At 44.1% G+C, this 24643-nt stretch overlaps 2 protein-coding genes across 2 annotated transcripts; one reads left to right on the top strand and one right to left on the bottom strand.

Annotated features, from left to right (window-relative positions):
* The first annotated feature begins 59 nt into the window (after positions 1–59).
* Positions 60–1330, top strand: grem1a (gremlin 1a, DAN family BMP antagonist). The gene is made up of 2 exons (XM_035143654.2): positions 60–196; positions 351–1330. Exons 1-2 carry the CDS (start codon positions 160–162, stop codon positions 896–898), a joined length of 585 nt encoding a protein of 194 aa, XP_034999545.1. The 5' UTR covers positions 60–159; the 3' UTR covers positions 899–1330.
* fmn1 (formin 1) lies at positions 1319–24643 on the bottom strand. Its single transcript, XM_035143649.2, has 20 exons — positions 24513–24643; positions 23640–23836; positions 21159–22925; positions 18150–18328; positions 13644–13752; positions 12390–12451; positions 11154–11962; positions 10408–10549; positions 9549–9636; positions 8195–8256; positions 8027–8115; positions 7802–7931; positions 7568–7714; positions 7248–7307; positions 7009–7129; positions 3710–3802; positions 2904–2955; positions 2568–2717; positions 1813–1894; positions 1319–1709 (listed from the first exon to the last, which is right to left on the bottom strand). Exons 3-20 carry the CDS (start codon positions 22831–22833, stop codon positions 1665–1667), a joined length of 4095 nt encoding a protein of 1364 aa, XP_034999540.2. The 5' UTR covers positions 22834–22925; positions 23640–23836; positions 24513–24643; the 3' UTR covers positions 1319–1664.

Genomic DNA, 24643 nt, shown 5'->3' with positions numbered 1-24643 from the left:
TGGAAGGAGGTTGGATGTTTTTTATTCTCAGACAGATAAAGTGAGGATCAGGGTTTGGGGGCGTGTTCTGCTGAGGCTATGAAACTCAAGACAAGTTTAGAAAACCCCTCAGTGGGTCAATCATAAAGCCACTGAAGACAGAAACAAGAGTCTGACTGGATGAAGTTCCCTTGTGAGGAGTTTGAATCAACAACAGGTAACTTTTCTTAGTTTGTTTATTAAATTGACAAACAAAATACAATGGTAAGACTGATTTTGTGGTGGAAACAATGGTGCGTAAAAGTCGTGCGTAAAAGTTGTGCGTAAATCCTCTCCACACTGAACTGATGTCCGTTTTGTTTTCCTTTTAGCTTCCACGATGAGGACACCATCAGTGCTGATCCCTGCAGCAGTTGTGTTGCTGCTGCTCAACCCACCGAGGTGCACAGATGCTGCGACCGTCCAAGGCGCTTTACCGCATCCAAACAAATACAACCCAAACGACTCGGAGAGATGCGTCCTACCCGCCATCGGAGGACTCATATCCCGCGGGCCGGGACCCGTGACCTCCACCGACGAGGTGCTGGAGTCCAGTCAGGAGGCGCTGCACGTCACGGAGCGCCGGTACCTGCGGCTGGACTGGTGCAAGACGCAGCCGCTGAAGCAGACCATCCGGGAGGAGGGCTGCCTGAGCCGCACCATCATCAACCGCTTCTGCTACGGACAGTGCAACTCCTTCTACATCCCGCGGCACGTCTACCAGGACGGCATCGCGTTCGAGTCCTGCTCCGCCTGCAAACCCAAGACCTTCAGCACCGTCACGTACACGCTCTTCTGTCCGGGACTAACGCCGAACACCAGGAAGAAACGGGTGCAGCGCGTAAAGCAGTGCCGCTGCACGACCATCGATACGGATTAGATGGAGACGATCTTCAGTGGGAGTGAAGTTTCTTCTGCACCATGAGAAAAGAGTGATGAGGAATTTACCTGAGCCTTTGTTATAAAGGAGAGAGGATACTCACCAATGTGCCACTAATTTTGCTGATATAATAAACACAAGTGGTCTTTTTATGTGTGTAAACAGATTTAGAGATGTGTCCAAAAGAGATGGAGTTGGAGCTAGATTCTTTATTTCTTCAGGCTGGTGGATGTGCAAGACAAAGCAGGAAAAGGAGGACGAGTCTCTGAGAGGACTTGGGTTCATTATTTCCACTGTGTGGGATCTAAAGTCAAACGCTTCCATAATATACAAATATTTTTTTCTGTACAACTTGCACTGCTTCAATGCCACTTGTATGATTTGTGTATTGTGTCGTGATGCCTGTAAATAAAATAAATCTTTCCCAGCTGATACATCACCTCATTTCTGATCAGTGATTTTTTTTATTTGTGGAAAAAAATGCAGTAAAAGATTCTTGACTATACATATAAGAATTACTGCAAAATTACGTAATGTACACAGGTAAATCTATCGTATTGCACAAACGATTGTTTCAGTCTCTTTAAATTTCAACACATCTTCAGTATGTTCTTGGAAATGTAAGAATATCAGGCAAATTGAGTCTGTAAACAAACATACACACAAATTAAATCAACACGGATATCGGTGTCTGAGACGATAATGTCCAGTCTGATCCAAGCAGGAGCTGGTTGTGTGGCTGACGTGATGTTAGAGGGGACGTCTCTCAAGTTGAAGACATGCTGCCTTCTTTCTGACGCAGTCGATGTTTCTGTTGGGAGCAAAATAGGATCAAGACAAGATCACTGCAGAACAACAATGCTTGTTTGTGTCGTATTGTCTGTGTGACGTGTCGTTGTGTTACCGTAACTCACCAGGCTGTTGGCGTTGATCTTCCTCGTTTCCACTTTTTTCTCCGCAGTGATTCGCTTCACCGAGAGCTGAGCCTCCTTTAACCTGCAACGGCAAAGAATCAGATTAACGCTGCAGCATCTTCATTTGAACGTGAACTCAGGAAAATGTCCAGAAAACTGGGGTCCGGACACTTTCCGGAGTTTGTCCCTCACACGTGAAGAGAGCAGCAGGAGATTGTCTTTCGTTTGACTTTGTGTCCACAGTCTTCTACCTGAATGGCTCCTGTTTTTCATCCCAAGATATTTGTTTTTCACTTTTGTCGTCAAGACGTTCGCTCGCTCCGAATTTTCCTAACATTTTCCTGCTGTATTCGACTCACTCAGTCATTTTCCAGATACCTTACCAGGGGGCCGGCAGGAAAAGTTACAGAAAATGGCCGGAGTCACTGACATTCGTGTTCTCACACACAGGCCCTCCAGAAAATTTCAGGAAAACATCCAGAGTTCAATGTAGGTCTGAAAATGGCTTTAAAGAAACACTGTGCAACTGTTACTGGGACACAGCGCCCTCTGCAGCAGCCACACATGGTGACTAACTCTGTTGAGCTTCGTGTCCGAGCGAATTAAAGGGCTTTGATGTCGAGAAAAATCAAAGCCGATCAATCTGAAGCTCTTGACTTGTATCTGCGTGATTTTATGCTGCTGCCACATGATTGGCTGATTGGATAGTAGCATAAATAAAGAAGTATACAGATGTTCTTAATGATGTCCGTTACCTCTCGTTAGAGATCGTCTTATTCTCCTTCTTCCACCTGACCTTGAAGTCGCCACAGAACTCAAACCAGAGCATGAAGAAATGAGCGGCAGTCACGTCCTTCTCTCCGGTCTTCGGCTTCAGTCCGAAGTACAGAACCAAGTCCTGAAAACTGAGCAGCGAGAAGAAATAAAGATAGAATTAAAAAAACACACACAACTAAGATAGAGATGTAGATTTATTTCAGTTGAACAGGATTTTCATCAAAGGCTTCATTTGTTTGCTTTTCCAGGAATCGCTGGTTAAATTTAAGACAGTGTTTTGCACTTGAAACATCGACTTGATTTAAGTCTCTGACCTTTTTTGCACAGTCACCATCTGATAGGAGGTTTCTGCATGTTCCTTTCGTGCTGCAGAGAAACAGACGATGAAACAGTTTCTGTCAGTTTCTCTATCGGGTGGGTTTTCTACATTTTCAATATTCTTTAAGTGATTAACTCCTGGTTCTTGATATAAAAAGTCTGGGCATATTTAATGGGCTGATATTCATTGTGTACAATTTGGTGCAGATCCAGATTGTAGCTGGATGTCTTGTGTATGAGGCTGACGTGAGTTTTAATATTTCAAAAAGCAGCTCCGTTGGTTGAAAGAACATTGTTTCTGAGGACCAGCCTGTGAGTCTCAGGCATGAGTCTCACAGTCATTGCCAAATCTGTGTGATCCTTATCTGAGTGTCTAGCCTCTATACTCTGAATCCACCCTATCACACACACACACACACACACACACACACACACACACACACACACACACACACACACACACACACACACACACACACACACACACACACACACACAGAAAAAGCAAAAGGGACATTTTCAGGCCAGTAAGAGGATGAAAGGTTCATTTATCTGATGAGTCAAGACTATGGAATAATTTATAAAAGGTAAAATGGAAGGAAAAAGTGAAGGAGAGTCACAGCTGAACTACATTAGAGGATGGAAATCTTCAGTGCAGCAACAAAAACACAATAAAAACTATTATTTAATCTATTTACTTCAAATAATGACCAAAAGAAAGTACTCTCTTTGTTGTTGTTGACCTGTTTGTTAAAGAGTGTGTGACACGACCCTACATGACGTGTTTCCTCTCTCCACTCACCACTGAGAACAAAGGCCTCCATCTTGTCTTTGAACGGCTGCAGATGCTCTTCAGGTGATTCGGAGCAAACCTCCTTCACATTGTTCTCACATCCTGAAAGACAGAAGCAACACAAGGGACGTTTTGTTGTTATAGACTCAGTCACTGTCCAGGATGTGATTCCTCGTCATGACTTGTTTGTAGTAATGAGAAAAATGAAAATCAAAGCAGGAATCCCAGGATGGAAGAGATACAGGGAAATGACAAGAGCCCAACAAGAATGGATATTCTGGAGGAAACAGGTACCGATACTAGGGAGTAAACTAATTCTGACACCGATATGTATATTTAGAAATGTGGCAATGTTTCCTAAGATGTCATATCACACCCTTATGACAAAGAAATATAACTGAGGCTTGATATTCTATAGTTTAAACATTATTAAAAATGAAAAGTTTCTATATTGGTGCCTATTAGCTTCCATAGACATAGATACCTATATGTCCGTGAAAGGCTCATATCAGCTGAATTTTATTGGCCAAGCGAAATATATGTAAAACAATGTGAACGTTTTGGCACAAATATGCAGCAACACAGAATAATTTATGATTTTAGAGCCGGTATGAAGATAATCTCTGCCCTCTCACACAGAAATAGACAAAACGTGCAAGTTTAAACCACATGAAAGCAATTTCCTGTGCTTCATTTGCACCTCGAGAAGCAAAACATGTTGACGTATGGACTTAAAAACCCAGAAATCACATCACATTTCACCTAAAATGCTTCTTCTCAGCTATAGATGTTGAAAGTGCATCTAGATTATTTTAATTCATCACTTTAGAATAACCTCTAGACAGTGTTGAGTCTCAGAATGAACCTCTTCTGTCTTGCAGTCTCGATGCAGTATTGTAATATTTGTGATTTAAATGAACAAGTAACTTTTTCTAATTCTTGAATTGTAGAATTTTGAAACCATAACTCCAACAAAGAACTTGGAGACAGAAGAAGAGAGAGTTTCGGCTGAAACTAACTCCACCTGTGGCCGAGCAGCAGGTCATCAGCACCACTTCCTCCTCAGACATCACTTATTGAGATTCACCCAGAGATGGCGACTGCTGACTCTGCTCTCTCTCTCTCTCTCTCTCTCTCTCTGCCCTGTGTCCAATCAGTGGATCAGAGGAGCCAGTCTGCGGAGCCAGTCATAATAGAGGCTGCGGAGGGAGCCGAGACCCCCCCCATCACCCAACCCTGACGCTCGATCGACATCTCCCAGATAAGATTACAAAAGAATACTGTTTTCATTCAGGATTTGTGTAAACTGTGGAGGCGGGTATCTCTCCTCTGTCTTTTGTCCTCCTCTTGAGCCTGACCAAAGTTTGCTGGTTTCAGGCTGAAGAGGGTTTTTAAAGCTTCACGTAAACACAGTGAGCTGATGAGGAGTGTGGTGCTTACACACGTGAAGCTGGATTTAGTGATTCGGTCTCATTGTGACGGATAAATGCTTTTTTTAAAGAGATCTGAGGCTTGTGGTGCTGATGAGTTTGGCTCGGCCGCCTCATAAATCACAGCGCGACTCCTGACAGGTTCCACAATGACACACAGTTAATCCATCAAAGAAGTCAAACAGAACATCAGAGTGAGCAGGAAGTCTTCGTTAGCCATATTTCACATGAGAGAAGCGTAGATGTGCCAAGAAATCTGATTATGAGAGGGAAAAATAATGAGAACTCTTCATTTAATCTCTGTTACAAAATTCTAAAACCTACCGCAGCACAATTAGTTCATATACGCTCCTGGAAATAAATAAAAGGTATATTTTATTATTCAACAACCATGCTATCGGCTTTGTGAGGCGACAAAAATGGATGATACTTTTTATAAAAAATGTTTCAGATGTTAATGTCTCAAAACCTGGAAAAAAGAAACTAAATTAAAAAATATATATTACTGGATAGATGTAAAGAAAAAGTGTTTTTGTTTTCAAGTGGAATTTAGTTTGAACAGAACAGTTTCTTACAGATGTAGCTCAAGGTGCTTCACCAAAATAAAGCCATGAAATAAAGATCTAAAGAAGGCGATGCCAAACTAATTTGGATTAACTTTCAACTTGGAGTATTTTCAACGTAATGCAGTGTTTGGACCTCATTTCCCTCACCAGTCAACCGGGCTGGTTTAAGAGAAACTTATCTCTGTTACTGTGTCGGGAGACGTTTCATTCCGACCAAACAGAAAACAGAGGGAGAGTGAAGAACGGCAGCAGCTGAGCCTCAAACCAGGAATGAGGGTGGTTCAAACGGCCAGAAACAAAAGGAACCTGCGACGGCCGATCCAGATTGCACGGTGGTTTGGGTCCGAGGCCCGATAAGACAAAGCTGTGTTGAGAGGCAAAGAAACGTATCTGCGGCACAGATCTGTGGGCCACACTGGAGCCGAAGGTGATACAGCCCAGCAGGTTAAGGATCCATGCATCTCCGCAGAGGTCCGTGCAGAGATACCACAGATACTGGAGGTCTGGAGATTACCTAAGTGCGGAGCTACGGTCGCCCTGTGCCGGCGACGGGGGCACAAAGGCACAACGATGGGAGATCTGATGGGCACAAGGATTAGGAGCTGGATCTGAAAGGCGCCAGGCCAGTATCAGCAGCGAGCGAGACTCCTGCTAGTCTCTGAGTACACGCACATACAGCCCAGGCAAAAAACACATGTACTGTATACATAAGGATACAACAATGCACTCAGTCACAATGCTCAGCGGGACTTGTGCTGAATGGCGTCACATGGGCACACTTACAGGCAAGAGGGACAAGAAAGACAAGAGGAAATCTTTTGTTCTGGGGCTTCAGCTCAGTCGAGTCTGGTCAAAGAAGCAGGCCTTCAGTCCTGAGTATAAACATTTCCTCCAGTGCTGGGGCCAGTGATGGGAAACCAGGACGGTGAGTCGTTGGGGGTGGGGGGGGGAGGGGGTTTGGAGGTTGTCTGAGGGAAAAACCAATGCCAGACCGGGCCGAGGTTTTTTTCGGTCTGGTCTGGTCTGTGGGAACCTCTGGAGAGCAACGCGAAATCCCAGCGATAGAGTTACACAGGCTGGCTGAGGTTTTCAAACCGAAACACACAACAAAATGACCACAAGACAAAACGATTCCGGTCACCCAGTCACATGCGTGTTCGGAGCGGAGCTGATGTTTTGGGGAATGCGGGGGGAAACCAGCTTCAGTGATATTATGAAACAAGAGCAGGCCCAGAGTGTCGCTGCTTATTTCTCTGGGAGTCTTCAGAGAGAAAGAGGCTGGAACAGATCAAAAGTTGTCGATATCACGTACTTGTGAGATCTCGTCCGAGCTGCCTCAGGTCCCTGTTGAGGTCATCGAACCTGACCTGTGCCGCCAGGAAGACGTCCTGGGGTTCAGGGAGGGGGAACATGCTCCTGTCTGTGCCGGCGTTCTGGTGGGACGCAAACACAACAACAGGTTAGATCACAGTTAAATGAGGAACTGAGATTTGTGTTGCGTTTTTCGACTTTTCTTTTAAGACCTACAAAATATCAATTTCTAATCCCTACCTTGTCCACATTGTGGAGGTAGTATGACACCACATAGTCCACCAGGCTGATGCGATTGTCCTGAAACATTAAAAACAAGCATTCACATGTTTCCCCCGCTCAGATGACGGCATTACTGCAAACAGATCACATGCACAGTGTGAATTAAACATGTGAGTGTGTGTTGGGCAGAAACACAAATGCAATGTCTTCAACTGAGCTTCTGTTTCAACAACAAGCAACTCCTTGACTTCGTGGTGCAATTTCTTTCAGTTCCACCAAGCCTGAAGAAAGAGAAAACTCTAAGTACCGCTGTTATCTCACAGCGACTGAGGCCTTACTCTGCTCTTCACGTCCTTGAGTTTAGGGAGGATCTCCAGGCCGAAGCCGTCAGCCTGACCCCTGGTCCTGCTGCCCCCGTTCATGTGGTTCCCCAGAGCCAGCACCAGTCCCATCATCTCCCGCACGTCGTTACTCTCCACCAGGGCCTCGAAACAGAAAACAACTCATATTTACATCACCCAGTTTAAAGAGCATTATCACCGTATTGAGTGAGGCTGACGATCGGGTTCTACCTTGCAGACAGAGGAGACTATGCTGAGCTTGCGTTGGACGGACCCGATCGTGTCGATGAACGCCGCCTGGAAGATGATGCAGTGAGCTCTTCCTGCAAAGTCTGGGATCTGAGACAGCTCGTACAGGAACCTGGAGGCCCAACACACAAACAGTGAGAAAACGTCCCTCTGAGAACGGCTAACAGAGGCTGAGCTCTGGAGGTTTGTCTCGGAGGATGTACTGACTGTTCGGGTTTGTCCAGGAGTTTGACTTTCTCCTCCTCTGACATCTCGTAGTGTTTCTTGATCTTCTCCAGCTCCTCGGGCTGAGCTCTCTGACACATTGACGACAAAACGTTACCAAGAGCTTCATAACTGTGCAGTTGCTTTCGTAAAGTGTGTTTTAATACGTACGTTTTCATACAGAGCTTCAATGGTCTCCAGGTCCACAACAGAGTGGTCCACAGTCAGCACAGCTTGAAGTGGGGAGACAACAGATTAGGCCTTCGGGTGCTGATCCACAATATTCTTTTAGATTTAATAATGTTATCATTTTGTTTATATATGGCTAAACGCAGTGATTTAGCCAACATGCTACATGTTCACCAGGGTCTAAAAATCAATGTTTGTTGGCTCTTATCCGGAAAAAGGAAAAGAAAATGTTTGGTTTTCTGGTTTGATTAAATAACCGGTAAAATAAACGTTGCAGCGACAGTCACATGAGCAACAAAATCCTGGTGAACAGGCAGAAAAGGAAAGACGACTTCCAACTGGAGCCGGTGGATCATATCATATCATAATGAAAACTGGATTTTCACCAGAGGAACAACAGGCTTTAAAGGAAATGATTGAAACTTTGCTAACTGGGGCCTTTTGTGGCTCGCTGATGTTCCGTGTTCTGGTTCATTTGGGGAAACAAACAACAGAAGTAAACAGGCCAAACCCAAAACTGCACATCCCACAAACATGAGACATCAAACATTCCTCCCAGTGGGAAACACGCTGTGCTCTTTGAGATTAGCGACGCCGATTGCCTCTCTGTGACCGTCTTGCTGACATTGTGGTGAGAGTTTCAGCCTTTAATCCCACGTTGGATTCCCCAGCAGCTCATATTCCAGAGTGAAGCACAGTGGGGGGGGTGGGGGGGGGTTCAGTGTGATGCCGGGGTTAAAGGTAAACACGGGTGATGTTCAGGGAGCCGAGTGTTTACAGAGGGAGGCTCGAGGTTTAAACTGTGGGACTGACTGAGAACACAGATGATTTACTGTGATCCACCTCTTCTATAACAAACACGACCATGTTTGTTTGATTACACACTGAAGTTTTCAGTGGTGATTCCCATCAGGATCTAAATCATAGACTTTATATGAAGGTCGACGTGACAGCTCCCTGAAAGTGAAGCCAAAGTGTTTTGGTCGCCCCCTGGTGGCTGGGCTGCAGTATAGGTCATATATGCCTCCTCCATGTTAGCGAATGGGACAATGTGCTCCACAATGTGCTCCAAAACAATAGACTACTTAAATTTGACATACAGTATTATGATGAATAATATAATTACAGTTATTAAAGCTTTTAAATGTATTTGTTGGAGTTTTTCATACCCTATACCTGAGATAAATATATTTTATTCAGCTGTAAACTTGATAAATAAATATGAACTTGAGCTGTTCGGAGACACATCGAGCTTATAAATAAAATAGGAGGTTCTGCATCGTATTTATTATTCTTTTACAAAAATCCATGTTCATCACATCATTACTGAACTCACCTTGTTGAATGTCTTTCATCTCCAGGTGGAGGCTTGATATGAGGATGCCCACGGCCTGAGAGCGCTTACCGTCCAGCAGCTTAATGATCTAACACACACACACACACACACACACACACACACACACACACACACACACACACACACACACACACACACACACACACACGGTTACCATGACCACCTTGCCACTAGAAACCATTAGTGAGTCATTAGCAGAGTGTGTTGTGGAAAGGGGCCGAGGTCATATTAATCTTTACCCTGATGCATTAGCACTTTTTGCATTAGTGACCACGAAGGGTGAAATTTATTCATCGACATCATTTACTGTCGGTTACTTGGAAATGACAACAAGCAGCTATACAAACAAATTCATGTTGGGTTCTACTATGTTATTTGACAGTTTTTCTTTCTGTGTCTCTTAAAAATGTTAACACCTTCTTATTTAATTCAAATATTGTGCTTTAAATTGCCTGTAGAATGCAACTTGGAGCATTACTGTTCTTACTACATGAAAAAGAAGATAAATTAATTGTGCAGATTTACTTCTAGTGTAAAATGAGGGGTGGAAAAAACTCACATAAACTGACCTATATGTACTAAATGCAGATTCCTACTCTTTGCCCTTTCAAAACAATTTTTAAAAATATAACAACTGTGTCTATGTCTGGGTTTATGATTCAAACAGCTGTGTAAGGATCTGGCCTCTGTAAAGACCAGGCTTTAACCCCCTCAAGTGGACAACAGTCATATTGCAATCTCCTGCACGACAAACCATCACTCCCTCTGTCGTCTTTGGCTTCAGAGAAATATTCCCACGAGCATGTGTCATGTTCTTCTATGTTCTTGTCTACGTTACCTTCCTGGATTTGGCTTTCTTCTCATACGCCTCAGACAGCGGCTTCCTCTTGGTCTGTGTGGTGCTTTTGGCAAAGAGATCCTCAAACTCGCTGGCGTTGATTATGTTTGGTTCTTCTAAAAGGTTCCACAGTGTGTCGATGCTGAGGGAGAGACAAGTGTTTATTACTTCACCTTCTGTTTTCATTTATTCATATATGTGTAGATATTATTCATTGAAATCGCTTCACACAGGTGTTGATTCAATTTTAATTTTGTCGTGAATAATATAATAATAATATCATATCATATAATATCATACTTTTCTATATTTGAATTCATCATGTCTCATTATTCAAATAATGTTCAAGTATAAATTAAAAATACAAACCTTTTAACTTGTATTTTCTGTTATTAATTAGAAATATTCTTTATTTATACAAGGCTGTTTATCACAATTTTAATAAGATCCTTAATTGTTTTTGTTTTATTTAATCTTTTATTGTTATAATGTCCAATTTTTTAAATATTATTTAAGTAGGTTGGGTATAAATGAAAAATTATGAACATATGTAAATTACACTTTCAATCACTTTGGCTCTTATAACTCAAAAGATATTTCACTGCAACTTTAACTTTCTCATCTCACACTGAATTATTGTTTTTTACTGTATTTAAAGGTAATTTTAAAGATCCATCCCTTTGAATAAGATAGTACTTCATGTTCTTAGTCACTGGTTTACTGAGTCTGTTTGGTCATGAACGTACTTGTTGTCCTGCATCTGGATCCTGGTCCAGTAAAGAGGCTTCATGGGTCTGGACAGCTCCACCGCTTCTTTCCTGGGAGGTTTATCCACAAAGAAACCTCCACCTGGAGGAGGAGGAGGTGGGGGGGCTAGGCCTGGCATGGATGGTGGTGGTGGAGGAGGAGGAGGTGGGGGGCTAAGCCTGGCATGGATGGAGGTGGTGGTGGTGGTGGTGGTGGTGGTGGAGGAGGAGGTGGGGGGGCTAAGCCTGGCATGGATGGAGGAGGCGGCGGTGGTGGTGGAGGAGGAGGAGGTGGGGGCTAAGCCTGGCATGGATGGAGGAGGCGGTGGTGGAGGAGGAGGAGGAGGAGGAAGGAGATTGTGTGTTTTGTTGGTTAACGTTGCCTCAGCAGGGGCTGGTGGTTGTTCTGTTTGAGGGACCGTGGCTCCAGGAGCAGGCAGAGTCTGGGATGGAGGCCCAGGGGGCGCTGTGTCGTCCTGTTGACCGGCCAGGCTCAGGCTGATGGAGGCCAGGTCCAGCTTTCTGGGGGTCACCTTCTGCGGCCGGGGACTCGTCCCTGTCCTCCCTGCGCCCTCTCCATCCTCCGGGGTTTTGACGAAGGTCTCTCTGTCCGTCTGGACGCAGACGGTGCGGAAAGATTTTTGTAAACAGTCGTCTCCAGTGGACACAGCGACGTCTCGGACCTCCCCTCTGCAGTGGCTCCCAGCCTGGGAGAGTTTGTCCTGCAGCTCGGCCACAGTGAACTCCAGACGGGCGACGCTGTCCTCGTTGTCCACCCGTAGTCTGGAAAGCTGCCGACCGAACTCCTCCTGAAAATAATGTCAGACTTCAGCCCTACTCTCAAGGCACAGAGATAAATCTACATTCCTGATGAAGGTTTATAAACCCATAAAATCATATATAACATCAGTAAACATCTCTACAGTTTTAAAGATATTTACAGTATCTGCAAAGACTCTTCTGAAAAACTCTGTCCACCACATTCTGGTATTTATAAGTGTGTGTAATGCGATGTGCATTCAAATAAAAATTCTGATCTAGTAGATTTAAATATGGTTTCAATAGGGGACTGTTGGGCCTTATGAAACCAAAATGGTTGAAATGTACATGGATATTAAATGTACAGAGATGAGAGTGGCTTTGAAGTTATCATCTAACTCACGAAGAAAGAAAGAAATGATACGAGTTCATAAATATTTTGACACTAAACCAGGGTTGTTGTTCCTCGACGCTCACCTGTAAGTTCTCCAGCTCCTCTTTGCATTCTCTCTTCAGCTGCAGCAGAGCCGCCTGATGCTCTGAGAGGAAACACAGCAGAGACACAGTTGTTTTTTTTCTCTTCTCCCACAGACACATGTTCGTCGTTACAGCTGCGGTGCCTGAGAGCGCCTTCTTTACCTCGACGGGTACGTTAACGATGTGGCTTGAGTATTACAACACCGCAGACAAACAAACTACAACAACTATGAGACACGTGGGGGCTGGAACTCATTGTGTAGAGACAAAAAACACATTTATTTTCCACCGAGATGTGGGTTTGAGGGTATTTGAGGATCTACTGCAGTTGTTTAGGGACAGACTGGGTCCAAAACAATGTAAATCATCAGGTGAAGGCAGCAAACGAGACATAAAAACACAGAAACCATAGATGACAGCTCACTGGCTTCAGCTGCTGTGTTGAAAAAACAAAGCAAACCTACTGGCGCCTGAATGTATCGAAGGGTCAGGTGCAGAGTTTATTTAACGTCTTGACAGTATTGACAAGCTCCGTGTTTTCAGGTACACACCTAATGTGTGTGTGGAGCGTCACTGATCAAACATTCTACAAGTGAGGTGGTTGGTTTGAATCCTTTCACAGCTAAAAGATTATCATGAGTGTGATGTGCAAAATGTTCTTAGCCAAGATTCAAGTCCTTAGTGTGTTTTAATTCAAACTGTGTTCGGTCTTAATTTAGCTCTTTGATTATTCTAATGCTGATTAGACAGTTTTTTTTAAATGTGAACCCCTGCACCCACAGACAAACTCAGGTTTTAACTGTCTGTGACACCAGTGGCACCAAATGACAGAAACCATGTTGTGCTGCAGCGTTTTAATTGACAACCCAGTGATTAGAATTAATCAAGAACAACACAGCTTCCTAACCAGCAGGTGGCACTAGAGTTGAATCATTTAAAACCATGAACAAAGTGGATTCTACCATAAAATTCTCCTCAACATTCAGAATCACTTTCTATAAAAGGACAAACAGCGGTGTCAGTGTCACGTGTTGAACGAGTCTACAGTCTACACACTCACTGTGGACACACACAGGGTGGAGCTGTGTTTACTTTAGCAGGAGCTCCTGATGGTTTTTCTGTGTGTGCATTTTTATTTTAATCTCTAAGGGCGCTGCTACTGTGAGTGTATTTACTTCCTCTCACCTTTAACAGCTAGAAACACCAAGTGAACGCTGGTTCATCAGTGGATTTCAAGTGGATTATAAAATGTACCTGCTTCAGTGTACTTGAGCCCGACTTTCTCCTCCTTGACTGGCGGCCAGACGGCTTGTAAACGACCAGGAGTCCGTTCCTCTCCCTCCCCCGGCGTGGAAGCCTCTGACTAGAGAGAACAGAGGTCGACGACAGAGACCTTTAACTTCTAAATACACCTTAAACATATCGAACCATTTTGAATTCACATATTTATTATTGAATTAAAGTTTGTTTTCTCGACTTGGTTCCACTTTTTGCAGGATTTACTGACCCTGTTTGAATAAACCCCAATTCCTATTTGTAAAAGGTTGAATAAAACATAGGAAACAGTAAAGTAAAGTGCCCACACATTGTGGTCAAATGCTCCCTGTCGATAACATACTTTTCCATCAGTTGAGTCTTTCTTCTCTGGCGTCTTATTGGAGGTTCTCTCAAAAATGGCTCTCAACACGTCTTTGTCCCCTCTAATCTTCTTCCTCACTGCGTCCAGGTCCACTTTATCTGCCGGGTCCTTCTTCAACGGCTTTGGGGTGAAAAAAGCCTTGAAGGCACCAAACGCTGCCTCTGCACCCGACACCTGAGATTTCGTGGAATCAAACGACCCCGACGTTTCTACATCCTCCTCTTTTTCAAAGTCGTCCTTCTCTGGACTTTCCTGATTCTCAGGTTCATCCTTCTCTCCCTCAGCATCCGTCCTCTCTTCTTTCTCATCTGCTTTCTTTTCCAGACTCAGAAACTGGGAGATCTGGTCCAAGAAGTTCCCTTGGACCCTGGCGTCCTCTGGCCTCTCTGGTAAATTGGCCCTCCTTGCCCCCAGAGACTGAGGTTTGATGTGGGACACGGTGTCGTGCCCGGGGCCCACCACCCCTTTCCTCAGCACCCTCAGGCCGCTGAAGAGGGCCGGCAGCTGGATCTGCTTGTCCGTGGGGGAGCCCGGCGAGAAGGTGGCTCTGGTGAAGGTGGATCCAGGTGGAGGGTTGTTGGCTTGGGCCGATATCTTTATGGAAATATTCGATGAATTATCTTGTGGCTTGTGAGGATGTTGGTGGATGGAGAAGTCTGGAGGACTTTTTCCTTCTTCCTCATCCTCTTCCTCCTCTGCACCTTTCACCTCCTCTTCTTCATCATTTTCAGAGCAGGAGGGCTCATCGTTTTGCTCTTCAGCTTCTTCAGCCTCTTCTTCAGCAGAGTGTCCTGTCCCTGTCCCAGTTAGCACCACGTGTCCCTCAGACTCCTCGGGGTGAATATTTACAACTGAACTATATGAGTCTTCCTGAAAATCTGCAATTTCCTCATTTTCATGCAATTTATCACTTTTTCCTACATCCTGCTTGACACCGTTTGGCACGACACAATCACAATCTATATTTGTGCACTCAGCAGAAATGTGTTGACATTTTGGCTGCAGAGACGCGTTCGAGGCACATTCGCCCGGGGAGTTCTCTGGCCTGTGAGAACCATTTACTCTGTCGCAGTGTTTGTTTGGCATTTCGGAGACATTTTCCTCGTTTCCAGCCGCGCTCTGCTGCTCTGTTCGGTTAAATTCATTCCTCTCCTGCTCCGTTCGGTCTGAGTCATTCCCTCCCTCTCTCACCGAGGTCACCTTCTCCCCGTCATGAGGCAGTATAACATAACACAAGGAATCTTTAAAGTTCACATCCCCACTTTTCTGTTTAGTAAAACTCAGCTCCTCCTGCGTCAGCTCCTCGTTTTCCTCATCGGAAAAGGTCCTGAAACATTTGAGAACGGCCTTTTGCTTCTCCATTTCCTGCAAGTAACGGTTACTCGTAGAAAAAGTGGGAAAGTTTTCCAGAGCAGAAAGGTTCTGAGAAGCTTTTACCACAACGTCAACATTGTGGCTTCTGTTTCAACTGCTCATTTCTAAGACTTAAGTGCAACGCTGTGGTGTCTCCCGTCAGAAAAAAAGCCTTATTCCAGTCTAATTGGTGTTTTGGCACCTGTATGACATGCACTAATGCTGGTTCCAGGATCATGCAGCTTCTGGTTATTAGAAATAAGCAAATGCAGATGTCATTATTCGGAAAATCCAACCTGTTTCTGCTCCAGCTTGCTGAAAACAAGTACATGTATCCTTTCAGTGTTAAGACGGCTCCTTCATGTTTTACCAGAGAAGTGATTTTCCAAACCTAAAACTGGAAGCTGCTGTTAGTCACTCAGAGCAGCCAATGACAGGAGAGAAAATCCACCAAGTCAGGGAAAAGTGAGGTTTTTTCCGAGGCCGGCTCCACGCGCTGCTCTGCAGGCTGGAGTGAGTCAGCTCGGCTTCTGTCCCAGTGAAGTCAGATCCAGCTCCAGGCGTGAGCGTCCAGCTTCTGCCTCCTCTTCCTTCCAGCTCTGCTAAACCTGCTTCTGTATTCTACACAGCAGCATCCCAGACGAGGTGCGGCACATTGTCACAGTGTAACTGGGAGCAGACGGCGTCTTTAGCCACTGTATCTGACAACACGGTGGCAGATCCGTGAGCCATAAGGCGGAGGAGGCCACCCACAGCAGATGGAAGGACACCACACCCAGAGATACAGGAGGGTAAACAGGCCTGTCAGGGATCACTGTGTGAGAGGTGTGGGTCCGGAGCTGTGACGGGCAGGTCTCCCAGCTGCCCCGCAGCTCCTGAGCAACACACGGCTAATCTGGACGACTTAGGTCAAACCCCACCTACACAAACACACTCTTAACCAGATCACATTAAATCTAACATACATGATACACACAGAGGGTCTGTTTGATTCCTGGTTTCCAAGGATAAAAGTTATTGGTTTAGTTGCTTTGTGATGTCATGTAAAAACACATGGTCGACAATAAACTCTTGTTTTTGTGCCTAAAATACTAAATTCCTATTAGAAATATAAATGGGTATATGGAAAAAATATCTGAAAAAATAATAATGTTACACAAAAGGATAAAACAACTAAAACAACTAAATAAAATGAAAATGAAATGAAATTAAAGGGACAGTAATTAAGATTCACGCAGACATAAATGATAAAGAAATTGCTGGGTAAGTAAGTTGCTATGTTTCGATAATACACCTTTAGTTGAATATGCACAAATAAAGAAGTTTATGTCAGACAAAAGACTTTGCCTTCGCTTTTCTAATATTTATCTGAATGAAAAATATCTCAACGAGAACCAACCACCCTTCCTCCGTCAGAGGTTAATATTTGTGTTGTGTTCAGGACCCGCCCTTGTTTGCTCTCATGTTATCGCAGCGAGTGACAGATCACATCGGTGATAAACCTTTCACTGTGTGTCACTACATCGTCCAACTTCTCCCTGACAGCTCCTGTAATCAGAGGAAAGCCTGAACCCTGCAGTGGTGATTTAACTGGAACACACTTAATCTCATGAATACTAATAATAAAGTGTTTTTGCATTCCCAGAGACACTGTGGCCTTTATGTGAGCGGAGTTTACGTAATAAGAATGAATCCAGATAATCCCATGAAGCATAAGACTCTGAGCACACACACACACACACACACACACACACACACACACACACACACACACACACACAACCTGAACAAACACGCTGGACTGTTTCCAGCATTAAGAAGCAGATACACTGATGTATTTAATTGATCCAAACATATCTTCTAATTTCTGACCTGAGCTCTTTGATGCTCTAAAACACATGTTCCACTCAATCCTCTCTAATATAAAAACATGGGATGTGTTTGAACTTGTAAAGACTCAGAATTTCTCTCTATCGAGTCAGTTGTTGGGTTTGACAGATTATTCTCCATAATTTGAAACCGGAAAAGTTTTCGAAATTGTGTTGGGATTAAAATTAAACTTTAAATTGAAACTTGGAAATCAGGTGAGGCTGCTTTCTATTTCCTTTTCCTGAAAACTAACGGAATGAGTAAAGATGCAATTAAAAACATAAAATAAATGAATCATATTTTGGGGTAATATCACCATTAATCCTCAGCTGTCTTTTATTTCTTCACTATTTTGGAGATGTTGTTGTGGATGAAGGACATTTGATGATTTACTGTTTATTTATTATAATGATCAAATATGTAATTTGCTGTTACTTAGTTTGACTTACTCTGGATAACATCTGTGCAGGAAATATTTATCATTATTATATTATTACATTATTACTTTCCATTATTATTATTATCATAACAAGGTCTGAAAATAAACTTTGGAATTCGTCTGAGCAGCAGAGAAAAAGGACGTCTAACACAAACAAAGTATTAAGAACTAATTCATGCTTGTGCAGACACCGTTCCTCATACAATGCACCTACACAGTTACATTAAAGCTCCGTTATGTAACCACAGGGGACACAGAGCTCCTTGTCACACAGCTGTGAGGCCACCGTTTGAACCTGCACCACTAGAACGAGGTCACTGTCATTATGATGCAGCCTTATTTATATCCAATGCAGATCATATAGCCATTAAGAGAAGGGTCATGGCAGTAAATATCAAGGGAAATCAGTCTAGACAGAGTGAGACACTCTCCTTCACCTCAGCTCTTCCGTGCTACTCACCCTGAACTCCGGGGGGAGAGGTGTGGCTGTGGGTGTATCAGCGATGTCGTCCTCGGCAGCGGTGATGCGTAGGAAGTCGATGTGTTTGGGTCTGGACGGATGAGAGAGGAACCGACTGAAGGAGAGAGAGTCTTCCACCTCCTGCTGCCAGATCTCCTCCAGCCTCTGTAGAGCTTCGTCTGGAGGAAACACAGTCAAATCACCGTTAGAGCACATTCGTGGATCATCGAGGCATCGGAGACAATAAGTGCAAAGATGCACGACTTAGTTTATCTCATCGGCTTCTTTCCTGGTCATTTATGCTTTGATACGTGTGGCATTGTAAAGTGTAAAGCAAAAGTCAACAGCAATAAGAAACTTTTTTGGAAGTACTTATTTCCATTAATCATACTTCTTGTTAAGCCTTAAAATGTCATATATTATTATATTAGTTTATTGCATCCAAAATTCTACAATTTCAAAAATGCTTTTTAATGTCTAATGCACATGTGGTTCAGCAAATGCTCAGGAATAAGTTCCTGCAATAATTAAAACATTTTCTTAATCATGCTACTGGAATTTAAAGTATAAATAAACAGTCAAATCTTACACAGCCATTAATAAAAAGTACATTTACATATCTTTTCATATTACACTCGGGCGAGATGAGGAGTGGATGATTGATGTGTGCGGCTGCAGCGGTGACACCTACTGCCAACTGTGCTAATTGAAAAACTGCTGGAGCTCAGAGGATGGAGTGCAGATGTGCGACAAGAGGCGACATCATCATTTATCACTATAGTTATCACACAGAACCTGTTAAAAAAAAAAGTCAAGTTATAATCATCAAATTTAAATGTGTAAACTTTATTCTTTATTTCTTTAAAGACAGTCTTTGGCTGAGTTGCAGGATGAGACTCCTTCGCTGCTGGAAGTTAGAGGCTAAGAGGTAAAGCTAATGTTCTGCAGGCACTAATGATCCTTCACTTTCATTAGAAAGTCTGGCTCCTACCAGCCGGGGGTCAAAGGCAGCTCGACCTTGAGGAGAGAAGCGTGTCTGTCGGTGTCAGTTCAGATACGAGCTCCAACAGATGCCAGTTGTGTAACTCCCAGCCGACACAAGAGGCAAATTAAACAGTTTATGGAAATGTGTTATCTGCCCTCGGTTTGACCACAATGAACAGTGAGCGATGGCTTTTTGGAGAATAACCCTCAGGCGGCTCTGAATGTCTTTCTTCCTCTCGCTCTGATCATCGTCCTCTGAAGAGTTGATGCGTTTCACAAAGCTCAGGGCGTTAATCCTGTTCTGACAGCCGGGGGGGGCGTCCGGCCTGCACGAGGAAAAGTCATCAGACCTCACTGATCGAAGCGAGCGCCAGGATTCTTCTTCTGCTAATGCATTCATCATTTACACAGTTTAATTCTTTAATATTTAGTCATTTGCAGAATCTTTTAGCTCTTGACTGAAACTAGACGATGTTTAAACTGAGAAGACACCCATGCTTTTTATGGCTGCAACAACATATCAATGTTTTGTGAGTCGTTAGATGTAATGTGATTATCCATCCGTCCATTATCTACGCCGCTTGTCCTCTGAGGGTCGTGCGGGCGCTGGAGCCGAACCCAGGGGACACTGGGCGAGAGGCAGGGAACAATCTGGACATGTCGCCAGTGTGTCGCAGAGCCAACATCTGGATTAATAACCATTCAGGCAATTTAGGGTCTGCAATTAACCGAACACGCAGACACAGGGAGAATGTACAAACTGCAAATAGAAATCCAACATGGTTAATCCTCATCACAACCTTCTGACCCACGAGTCACACACACGCACGCACACACACATGCACACACACACGCACGCACGCACGCACCATCAACGCACGCACGCACGCACGCAGCCACACACAAGGAGAGCATCACTATTTCTGTTCTTTGAAGGGAAACAGGTCACGTCAGGCCAGTGCTGATTGACTGTGAGGGTATTCACATCAGGTGCTCAACTTGCACTTCATGCCTGATCTCACACACACTCACACGTACACACACACTCACACACTCACACATACACACACACAGACATAGAGAGAGAAAAACATAGTGGTATGTCAAGCCAGCACGGGGTCATTATTTACAGACTACCACACATCCTTCAGATCCGACTCTCACAGCTGCTGTGGTGTGGAAGAGACAGTCCAAAACAGAGTGTGTGTGTGTGTGTGTGTGTGTGTGTGTGTGTGTGTGTGTGTGTGTGTGTGTGTGTGTGTGTGTGTGTGTGTGTGTGTGTGTGTGTGTGTGTGTGTGTGTGTGTGTGTGTGTGTGTGTGTGTCTGTGTGTGTGTGAGCTCATCGACCCAGAGGAGACTACAGTGACTGAGGTCGGAGCATTAAAAATGAGAGCGTCTCAATCAATGTGTAAATCTGACAGTCAGGACTCAGCGTGTAGCAGCTCCGACGCCGTCTGCCCTTCTTCCCCCTGTTCACTTCACTAACCAACCACTAAAAGTCAATGTCATGCTGCTGCACAGCCACTTCTCACCCTGTTACTCTGCTGAAGGATTTCTGTCCTCCTGAATCCACTGTAGAACAGCCTGATTAACAAGGTGGAGGCCTGTTTACAACTGTAAATCGATGCTGGGAGGATTCTGTGTGATGCCGACGCTACAAAATCCTTTGAGATATTTCATAAGCTTTAGACAGGAAGTGAAATGAAGCAATACAGCAAACTCTGTAGAAAAACAGAAATTTTGATTGTACCAAATACGATCAAATATTTAACTACAGAGAAAAGTTAATGTGCAAAACTTTTTCCTGCATGTTTACAATGTTTTCACGATATTTATATCTTGCAATAGCGGCGCACACTACCTGGTTTCAAGTCGGGTTCAGTACCAAAATTAAGGGATGGATCCAAGAATTGCTTTTCACCTTTTTTCCAGGCTGGGATTGGCTCCAGCTCCCCACGACCCTCAAACTGATAAATGATCAACTCTTGAAGTAAATGTTGTAAAATAATAATTATCGTTTTTACCTGAGGATGAATCGTGGTTGTCCTCTGTCTCATTGGTGCGTCCGTCTGTCTGAATCTGAATCTCTTCACTCAGCCCGAGGCTCGACCATGACCACTTCCTCTTTGGATTCCTCTCACCCTTTTCCTTGGCACCTCCACAGTCTCCGGAGAATAAACTGTCTTCTCCTGATTTTGTCTGCACTGTGTGACTCTGAAACATGTCTTCCTCACGCTGATCAGTCAGGTTCAGAGGCAGAGAGGACGAAAACAAAGGGGACAGAATCGGGGACATGACGTCAAAGCTGCTGGATGTTGGTGGAGAAACATCCAGGAGCGCAGACAGGGATGGTGACCGTACAGGGGAAGTTTCTCTACCAGCTGAAGGAGGCCGTGAAGAATTGTTTGAACACTTGTAAAGATGCGATGGTCGATTCTTCCTTTTCGATCCCTTTGAATTCTTCTCACACTGTTTGTCCTCTATGAGATCTTCGATATCTGCCTTCGCTCCCTCCATCCTCAGAGCCTGATGGAGGCTCTGGCTCAGAGCTTCACACAGGACTCGGAGTTCTTCCACCGGCAGAGGCTTGTCTGCAGCGCGACCCAAGTTCTGTGTCTCACTCAGGGAATCAGACGTGAATTCAGCCCTGCATCTTTGTTGCAGATGGTCGTCACCATTGCTTCCATCGGGAATGAACTGGGGTTCATCGCCGTCACTGCCCTCTTTGATCCAGTCCGAGCTAGTGAGACTCACCCTTCGTATGATTCCCTCAACTTCCTCGATTTTGCCCATCACCCGCCGTGCTGCAGCCCTCTTCCCCAGCTCTTCAAACCACCGCTGAGGGGACTTCACCTCCCCGACCTCTGCCTTCCTGTCCTCATGGGTCTGACTTGCTGACTGGGTGGTCTGGGCCTTTGCTGTGTTTCTGGTTCTCTCCTCTGTCCCTCTATTGGAGTCGAGACGAGGCTGAGTGATGTACGCTGAGTACGTCTCGTTGTCATATTCCGAGTTGTCAGTGTCCGAGTCAGGAAATGCACATTCATCCTTTCTGGGTAAATCCCTCTTGTGAGAGAGAGGAGCTTTTTTAGCATTAGATCTAGAAACCTTTTCAGATGCGGCATCGGGCGGCTTCAATCTCCACACTGGCTTTATCTCCTGTGTCCGAGCACTTTGGTTCTCCTTGTCTTTTACAGAAACTCCCTTTCTCCTGATGGGCCTGTCCACCTTGAAGTCCCACTCTCCAAACGTAGGGGAGCTCGACGTCTGAGGCTTCCTCAGCCTCTTTAGCTTCGAGGGCACCCGAGGCGACCCGGGGGACATCTTCACGTTATGGTGAAGGGTGCCTGCGTTAACTATCCCCTCCGCTCTCTTCCTTCTCTCCCGAGGGATCTGGATCCATGGGGATTTTGCTGAAGTGCCCTGTTGGTTCCCCATGCTCATGAAAGTCTGACACTCCACACACAGCGGTAACAACTCTGTCAGCCAGCGGACCTCGGAGGAGTCATCCAGCGCTTTGTCTGCTTGACCTGCCCTCACATTTCCAGCCGGACCCTCTTCCTCCTCCCAGTTGGAGCCCAGTCGATGGGAGCTGAGAGGGGCTTTAGAGGGGGGAGACGGGCCCCTGAACAAAGAGAAGGGAGGACTCACACAGCTCCTCTTGCTGATGTAGAGGTGTGAGGTGGCGTGAGTGCACTCCATGATGTTGTTCTAACGCCAGAGATGGAGCAGGTGATGGTTCCTCTGTAGCTCTGTAGGGTTTAAACCTCTGAAAACTCATTCACCACCGAGTCCTGGAAGAAGGAATAGAACATGTACATGAAACAAAATGAGACGTTGCTTCTCTCAGGGTACTAAGTACTATATCAAACTAAATGAGTTTATTATTCTTATTCAACACAATAAGCAATTTTCTTTTATCCTGACACTTGTGATTATATATTTTTAATAAGCAGAACACAGGAAATATCCACACACCAGCTGAAGCTCCCACAAACTTCACATGTAAACTACTTCCCAGGTAAAGTTTTGATTTGACCTGGGAGGTAATAAAAAGTTAGATTTTCTTGTCTTCTGTTTTTTTCGTCACCTCTTTGCCTCAAGTTTGAATGTGCATACTTTTGTTTATGGATAATAACCAGCACATTCATTGATAAGGAATATGACTGTCAGTTGCAACCCTGCATTATTAAAAACGGACATACAAATATATCTGTGCAGAGATAACAGGCAAACATATTAACCCTGTTTACCAGTTGTGTAGCAACATTAAAGCTCAATGAATCACACATTTCACAGATAAATAAAAGAATAATCATTGTATATTTCTACAGTTTATGACTTTTCTTTCATTATAATTGTATGTAAAGAACTTTAAACTTCTTGCAACAACTCATAAAATCTACTTAAACATCTCATCAATAATGTTATTAAAAGTAAAAAGTGGTGTCTGTGACATATACATAAGCAACCACAAGAGAAAGGTGTATCTTAATTCATCCACTTACTCGTGTCTGGCTCCTCCGTCCGTTCTGCTGCAGGTCACTGATCTGCTGCACTTCAGCTTCACTCAGGTGACAGAAGACGACTGCCCGTTCCACAAAGTGACGGACAGGAGCGTCAGCCACTCTCTGGATTCCCTGGACATTTGAACTATTCCTACTGGCTGATGGGATGAGCATCACTTCCAGTAATCTACTGAGGGCTGACAGGTATCGAGGGGAGCACGTAAACAGACAGACGGGAGGCTCAGCGAGGATTTGGACTTATAATTGTAATCTTATTGACAGATAAGTCTAATAAACACAGAATGGGCAGGAGTGTAAGTCCTCTATTTAATAAAACATGTAGTAGTCTAGTACAATTATCCTGTTAAAGTACCAGTCATTGGTTAAACTTTGCATTTCTTGTGTAATTGCTTCCTTCACATAAGTAAAGATTACACTGTAAATATGCTCAATTACTATTAAAAGTCCAGTATTCAAACTCTTACAGAAGAAAATACTGAATTTAAAGCCATATATGTAAAAGTACTTATTATGAAGCAGAAAAGCCGCTCTCAACTTTAAATTGACATATGTTATAATGTTGTCTTATTATTACAAATTGATTCATGTGTAAGCAGCATTGTTGTGTTATCTACTTTATGTGGTGTAGTTTAATCTACAGTAACAAACATTATATACTATAAAAGCTGTATGTAAAATCCTAATGTCAAATACATGTTGTGGACTAACAATAGCACTATATATATATATATTCAAGTAAAGTACAAATACCTCTTCAGTAAATTGTTTGATTAAATGTTCTTATTGTTACAACATGAAGAAACACTTGTGCTCCCTGAGAGTTAAGGTTGTGAGGTCAGTGCAATTACCAACCTGGGTTGTGTGAGTCACATCTGCCCCTGCAGCCGCACACCGACTACACAAGTGTGATTCAGGTCAGCCGTGCACCATGCTGAGCCGCACGCTGGTCAGTGCGTGCACGGAGCTGATCTCACCTGCCGGCC

The sequence above is a fragment of the Hippoglossus stenolepis genome, chromosome 20, assembly GCF_022539355.2.
Source record: "Hippoglossus stenolepis isolate QCI-W04-F060 chromosome 20, HSTE1.2, whole genome shotgun sequence".
Lineage (NCBI taxonomy): Eukaryota > Metazoa > Chordata > Actinopteri > Pleuronectiformes > Pleuronectidae > Hippoglossus > Hippoglossus stenolepis.
The sequence above is the reverse complement of the archived record's forward strand: the minus strand, read 5'-3'. Positions and strand labels throughout refer to the sequence as shown.